General features: G+C 42.3%; 1 protein-coding gene across 4 annotated transcripts in view; it reads left to right on the top strand.

The window, feature by feature from the left end:
- The first annotated feature begins 225 nt into the window (after nucleotides 1–225).
- Nucleotides 226–7,316, top strand: part of LOC108751984 (ecdysone-induced protein 78C) — a 73,095-nt gene continuing 66,004 nt past the window's right edge. For all 4 annotated transcript variants that reach the window (XR_001939524.1, XM_018492508.1, XM_018492507.1 and 1 more), the window contains exons 1-2: nucleotides 226–984; nucleotides 4,763–6,927. Coding sequence is in view for 3 of the 4 variants with exons in the window: in XM_018492508.1 (XP_018348010.1) it covers nucleotides 6,543–6,927 (385 nt within the window). In the remaining variant the exon portion in view is untranslated. The remainder of the gene's footprint in view (nucleotides 985–4,762; nucleotides 6,928–7,316) is intronic.

Below are 7,316 nucleotides of genomic sequence, written 5' to 3'. Positions count from 1 at the left end.
TCTCGACGGGAAAAAAGAGAGAGAGAGAGAGAGAGAGAGAGAGAGAGAGAGAGAGAGCAGTGCGCGGAGCTCGCGAGTGAGCGCGCGAGGGAGAGAAAGACGGCGCGAACGTAAGGTAGGGGGATCGAATGAGAGAAAGAGAGAGGCACGTTCGTGCGATCGAGGAAGACGGAGCACGGGAAACATGCGGCGGAGGGCCCACTCCCGGCACTCCGCACTCGCGCGAGAACGAGCGGGCTCGACGCGCCGCACGCTCGCGGATCGCGCGCATCCACGTGATCGCGCACGCTCTCGCGATAAACGTTCCGTCCTTAACAATCGGTACTTACAATCACCTAAACTCCCTTGGTACAACCGGTACACCATTCACGATAGGGTGTCACCACGCGCTCCTCCCTGGCTTTTCCTCACCCTCGCGGGAATTGCCCGCTTCCGCTTGATTGCGCCATCACGTGGACGATTCCTTCCGATGATATCTGCGGACGAGAGAGCAGAGATTACTCTCGACTGTCTCGGCTCCGAACCGATACGTGCCGATCGCGACGATCTCGTCGGGGCAGTGAGTGGTATTCGATGGCGAATCGTTTATCGAAAGGCGACGTCTAGATCGAGTAGATTCGTGAGAGATAGTATAGATATCATATATCTTTTCTAGAACGAAATGATATTTTAAAGGATAACTCTCTCTATTGGTTTCTACTATCGACGTCTTATATACTGTATTTCAACGCGATAACCGGGAATGTGACTGTGCACTCCGGATCAGTGTGATCGTGCCTTAGGATTCCGAAGTGGCGTTTCGAGAATCTGCGTGAGATTTTACGAGAAACTCGTGAATGTGAGTAAACTTGTCCACTGGTGCCGAGAAAGGGTGTCTAGAAGAAATCAGTTGAGAGCCTTTCTTTTCCTCGTGGATTATATGCTGGACCAAATCACTTCGATACTCAGTGGGCGAGTCTTATCGAAAGAGAGTCGAAATATCCGGTGAGTGTTTAGGAATCGCTCGCGTGCAGGTTAAATTCACGGACGTGCAGCGTTAATTTGCGTGTCACGTTTATTCAATGCGAGCTGTACACGGCGGGAGATAATTGCCAAGGAAATTGCAAAAGTTCATTGCGCTTTCATTCACACCTCATTGTCTCGTGGAAGCGCGACAAGTAAGCGGAGCGAGTCCGCGTTGTTTCGAGGTGTCGATTGCGGGAAATTATGAAATTATTATTATTTCCACACAGCTGTCCAATACCTGTTGAATGAAATATATATGTCTCTTAATGAAGATCTCGTAAGCACGAACCTTTGCGCAATTGCTTCAGATTAGACGAGTCGTAGATGAGAGAAAGTGTTGGCGTCAAAGTAAATCATGGAGTAAATTCGAGACAGTGTAATTATAACTTTTGAAACTTTTGGAACGAGAATGGCCATAGGATAAAAAAAACTAAGCGTTAAGATATTTATTAAAGCAGTAAGTGAGACGAACTTGTAGATGTAGCGAAAATCGACTGTCCACGATCTTTCGTAACGTCTACTTTTCACTGTATATATATTTCAGCGATTGCTGGAGAAACAGCAACGGGTTGATTAACGGGTTATTCTTCCTCGTATCACTCCTGAATCGCTTTAGCTTTCGAAATGTTCTAAGCCTGTGTTAGAATACACGCGAAAGACGAGTCGCGAGACGTCGGGAGAAGCCTACAGTGCCGGAGTTTTCTCGGCGAGGAGCGTGTCTTCGTGCGATGTCGATCGCCGCGGATCGATTCGATGGTGGCGTTCGATGATCGCGCGAGCGGTCGAGCACGTGGCTCGCGCGCGATCGCGCGTTCCCAGAGAAATCCTCTCGCGTGTGCGCGCGCGCGCACGCGCGAGATCTTCGCTCGCGAGCGTAAGGTGAACGCACTGACTTGCGACGCGGATGGAACGCGGAACCGAGCGGGCGATGTGCGAGACAAATGATCGTCTGCGAGACCACGAAATTCGTCGCCGCGCCGGCAAAATTCGCCCAATTTAAAGAGGACAAAATTACTTCTTCCCAACTCGACTTGAATCAATTTTTTTCTCACTGCGACTCACGCACGTAAGTCTTTACGAAAAAACAGTTTTGTACTATCAATGACAGAACGGTGTCTTTTGTACGAGACGTTCAATCGGGAATGCATTTTTGGTCAACAAATAGTATTTTTTTTTTATAATAGAAATATCTGAATAATTTTTTTCTTCAAACGAAATTGAATGCCTATCAATTTCTTCTATTCAGATATTTCAGAACTTTTTTTTAAATTTTCGTATATATCTGATATGTTACAAGAAAAAACAATAAATAAGAATTATGAGTTTCGTATACCATCGGTTTCTGATATTTTTCTAGATTAAAAAATTATTTGACAAGAAAACAACCGTGGAGAAGAAATTATTTAGCAGCTTTATATTTTATGTTTAATTTTCAGATTTTAATCTGAAAGTCGAAGATCCAAATATTTTATGTAAAACATGACCTCGTAAAAAATTGGCTCAAATTGATCGCCGCGACACCGGAGGACAGTTATATTACCGTTTCGAAAGCTTTTTGATAAAAACGCTTATTTTTTTCGGCTGTTCTGCCATGGATATTGACAATTTTTTCAACAATAGCAAAGTTCTTGCAACACATTACAAAAATACCAAAAAATCGATTTTTCAATTGAAATAATCTTCACACCATTTATGATTAAAGGAGATTGATTATATAGCAACAATAAACTAATTCCAAAAGAAATTCACAATTACCTGAAAACATACACGATATAGCTATTAGAAACACGCTAATTCGCAATTTGCGTGTCACAAGTACATAATAAGTTCGCTGGGAAGCTATCATGGAAAGGTTTTCATCGAAATTATTTTAGTTCTCATCAATTCTCTCATTATAGATAGTCAGCGTTTGAAACAACAAATAAATAATTATAAATAACTTTACGACGAGCCTCTTGATTTTGCGAATTGAAAACGCTTACATATCTACATCGTATTGATTGGTGTTTCGATCGTTGCGGTCTGTGTTGATGAATATCTAGCTGCGCGTGAATTGTCACAAAACACTTGAATTTCGCGAGGCGGAAAAACAAAGCTGGCTAAGGGGATGGAAGGGAGGAATGAATGTTGCGGGAGGGAAGAAAAGATGAGTTAGCGAGAGGTGGAGGAGAAGCAAAACGTGCAGATGAGAGAGAGAGAGAGAGAGAGAGAGAGAGAGAGAGAGAGACGACAAAGAGAACGACGAGGACGAAGAGGAGTGGATGTTAACGGAGGAAGGGGAGAGGAAGGTTGTGACCAAGAAGAGGAAGGAGGGACGAGCCAGGAAGAAGTCAACGTCCGAAGATTACGGCAATGACATTCACTTTTTCTCACTCTCTGCCTCGTGTTTCTCTCGTGCTCTCCGAGTTTTTTTTCTCTCCTCTCCTTGTTTCTCCCACGATTCACCGGCGATTCCCTGTCCTCATCTCTCTCGATCGTGCGAAAATACTGGAATACATAGGGTGGAGTAACTTGGGAAGTTACTTAAAGTTTTTCGGTACAATTGGGCGTAGTGGAAAGTTTTGAAACTCGTTATCTTTCTTACGCAAAAATTAGTACAAAACTTTACGTAAAAGACGCATAATTTTATTGATTGATCACCGCATGATATTATACAATAATAAATATTTTTTTACATGACTTTTTAAATTTGAATGTTAACTAAATTTCCTTTTCTAATATCGTATCGAAAATAAAAAATATAAGAATTAATTACTGTTAATTAATATTACATTATTATAAATTATTTTCTTGGAAACTATTAGGGATGGTTAGGGACAACATTTTTGCTATTATTTGTTGAGATTTCTTGGAACAAAAGGAGCTATGTAACTGAAAGCTGAATGGCAACTCCCAATTTTTTTTCGAAATAAACTTTACGTACTTTCTTAGAAATCAATTTCCTCGTCATCGTCTTACATATAAAAATGTTAAGCTGAAATAGTCAAAAAATGAATATTTTATAAAATACTTCATATTTTATCCTGACATATTTTAACATAAAGATGCTTTTCTATCATATTTTTGTCTCATAAAATCTCATAAAATATTCACTTTCTTTTTATTAATTTCTCTTAATATTTTTATGCATAGACTAAAATTGGCAAGAAACTGCTAGATAACTGTTTATATGATAAGTAATAAAATATTTAACTTTCTCGTGTGAAATTTGGGAAATTTTCATCTGTGTGAATTGAACAATTGTCTCAACTTTTTCATTTTTATTTTTATCATTTCAAGTGTATTAACTTGAAGTGTATTCATTTGAAAGGACTGCTTCCTTAGAGGAACATATAATTTTAGAAATGAAATTTCCGCATTCTTAAGTTAATTTAAATTTAAATTCTATTGAATTTTCTATTCTTAACTTCTTGAATTTTCGCATATTTAACTACGAAAATTCGATTGTGTATCTTCTACAACAAATGATTAATTAAGTGGATCAATTAACTAAATATTTATTCAGAGATGAAAAATTTTATCTTATGTAGCAAATTGAAATGAAAAATGAACTTTCATGTTTCAATATTTCTCAATAATTCATAACGCCCGCGTAATTTTCACAAATCTATCAATTATAAATCGTACTTGCGTGCGTCTGCATTTATGTATGTGCCTTTATTATTTTGCAATTGTATTTTCTTTTCCTTTCCGCGTCGTGTATATCGTTGTTTTGCCTTTGGTTTCTGATTTTCTTTTTGTTTTGATTATCTTTCAGCGAGATGGCTCACGTGAAAAGCCAATGGACGTGTAAACCATTAAAAATTGGCGGGCAAATCCGCGCTCGCGCTACTAGGAAAAAATTCGCCCTGTAAGAAAAGTGAGAGAAAGAAGAAAGAAACAAGAGAAGAGAGAAAGAAAGAGAATAAAGTAGCCACAAGAGCGATAAGGACGTCGTATTACGAGTAAAGGCGCTCGGTCGATCGCGTATCCCAAAAATAATGGGTTGAACTTTCGAGTGGCGTTCTCCATTCGCAAGAAGAAGCTAAAATGGAAGCACAGCGAGACGATGAGCTTCAACTTTCACGTCGACTACGTTCTTAACGAATGGTAGTCGGAAATTATACGTTGATTACACAAAGAAGACGAAGAAATCGGTGTTAAGTGACAAAGTGCGAAATCCAGCAACAACAACGATAAAGATAATCGAACTTCCGTAAACGCGGCAGTGTTGTCCTTTTAAAAGGTCATCCCTCATCAAAACCGACCGCGCCCGCATTACTCTGTCCGTTCGATTTGTATCGAGTGTCTCGTCGATCTTCATCGTCCGCACATCCCGTCCGTTATTTATACATTCGCGGAGGAAATCTCGGGAGCGTAATCTTCCACTCGCAACTTTTATCGCGCTCGTCGCATCGCATTCGTCGCGCGGCCATTACGGCCGTGGTCGAATTAAATCTTATTAAGCAGCGGTGTAAATGCAAATACAAGAAACGAGAAGCCGGGGTAGAGTGGCCGCGAGATAGACGGAGAGAGGCGTAATACCTGCGAGGAAACGAGGAAACGTTACTCGTGGTTCAAGGACCCCGCGAAGTTACGAGAAAGACGAGCGGCGACGACGACGACAACAACAACTGCAAACTCGAGCGGGAAGACATGTTCGTTATGCTCGCCAAAATCGATCATCGACAATAAAACGGTTTGTTAAAAGAAGAAAAAAAGAAAAAAAAAAGAAGATATCGTTTCTCAGAAGACGCCTGATGAAATGCTGGATAAATTATCGAGATACAGGATATCCTTTCGCGATAAAACCGTTTCACTAATGACGCTCGACGTGTCCTGCGAGTTATGCCGGTTTAACTTACGCGACGCGTCAACGGAGGCATCGCTCTTCAATAGGAACGCCTTATATACGATATATAAAAGATGTTATCTACCGACTAAAATAGCGTACCACCGGTTTGTGTACAAGTAACGAAGGGGAAAGTTTAACCGAACGAAGTTAGAACAAGTTTCGCAGTATATCGAGCGAAGTATCAAGCCTCGAATAATTAAACGATACCACTTATTAAGCGATAGCCACTTTATTATCATCAGGAAAGTTCGACCGATACATAACTCTGTTATCGAGAAGCTGGATACGTAATGGATGTTTGAAGATTCAAGGAAAGTGACGAAATTTTTGTTCGAATTTTCTGTCACTGCGGATCGGTGGATTTATAGGATAACCGTGACTAAAACTTCAACGTCGTTCAGTTCTCGGGAAGTCGCGATTTTCAAAGATTCGCAGAGAGGAGAGTTACGGAGAGAGTTTCTCTCGTTCTCTGCGCGAAAGCTGCCTGCGAAAGTGCCTGATTGTGGATCGAGTCGAGACTTATCGCGGCCGGCTCGCGCAGGACCGACTCTTCGAGAGGTCGAGACAAGGATCGAGAAGGCGCGCGCGAATACTGAATGCCGCAGACGGTAGCATCGGCCAGGAAGCGCGACGTGCACCACGCTGTTCGCCGCCGGCGTCGCCGACGCCGTGATCGCTCGTACGTACGTTCGATGCCCGTACAATGGACGTTTTCAAACTCGATCAGTCGCTGAGCGCGGGTTTGGGCAGCGCGCCGGCGCCGGACACCCTCACGCCGGAAGTGTCATTCGACGCCGGCAGTGAGTTCAACCTGAGCTTCTTCGACGGCCCGGAGGAGAACAACAGCACCCAGGGCTTCAGCGACCCCGGTTCCGTGGGTAGCGCCAGTGCCTCACCGCCCCCCGGTACACCCGGTGGCGCCGTACCCCCCGTTGCCGCCGCAACCGTCGCTGCCGTCGCCGCCGCCGCCGCCGCCGCCGCCGTCACCGTCGCAGCCTCCGCCTCCACTGGAGGCGTTAATAATCCGAACGCGCCTCCTCCGCTGCCGATTGTCCAAGTGCCCACCACCGGCATCGTCATTAAGCAAGGTTTGTTTTATTTCTTTCTTACGTATCGCGCTTCCGACTTTTCATTTCCGCCCCGTTTGATTTCGATTAAATGATTTTCCGATGAATAACGAAATTTGATTTCTGTCGACGTTAGTACGACGATCATGAGATTGCAGATATTGCAATTGCAATATACATTTATATGTAATGCTATACGAAACAGTATAATTATTATGAAATCTCGAATAGGCTTCCTAATACAATTGAGATATTAGGTTAGATTTGCAAAATAATTTGCCTGCTATCTGAGAACTGTGTCTGTTCAAAAAGAATGGTCAACATGAACTATATATATGATTTTATTTGATTTTAAAGAGGTAATTAACAAGGAGAATGGAAATAGACTTTTTAGTTATATCATGCGAATA

Source organism: Trachymyrmex septentrionalis, unplaced genomic scaffold (genome assembly GCF_001594115.1).
Source record: "Trachymyrmex septentrionalis isolate Tsep2-gDNA-1 unplaced genomic scaffold, Tsep1.0 scaffold53, whole genome shotgun sequence".
In the NCBI taxonomy this organism is placed as follows: domain Eukaryota; kingdom Metazoa; phylum Arthropoda; class Insecta; order Hymenoptera; family Formicidae; genus Trachymyrmex; species Trachymyrmex septentrionalis.
This window is presented reverse-complemented; position numbering and strand designations above follow the sequence as displayed.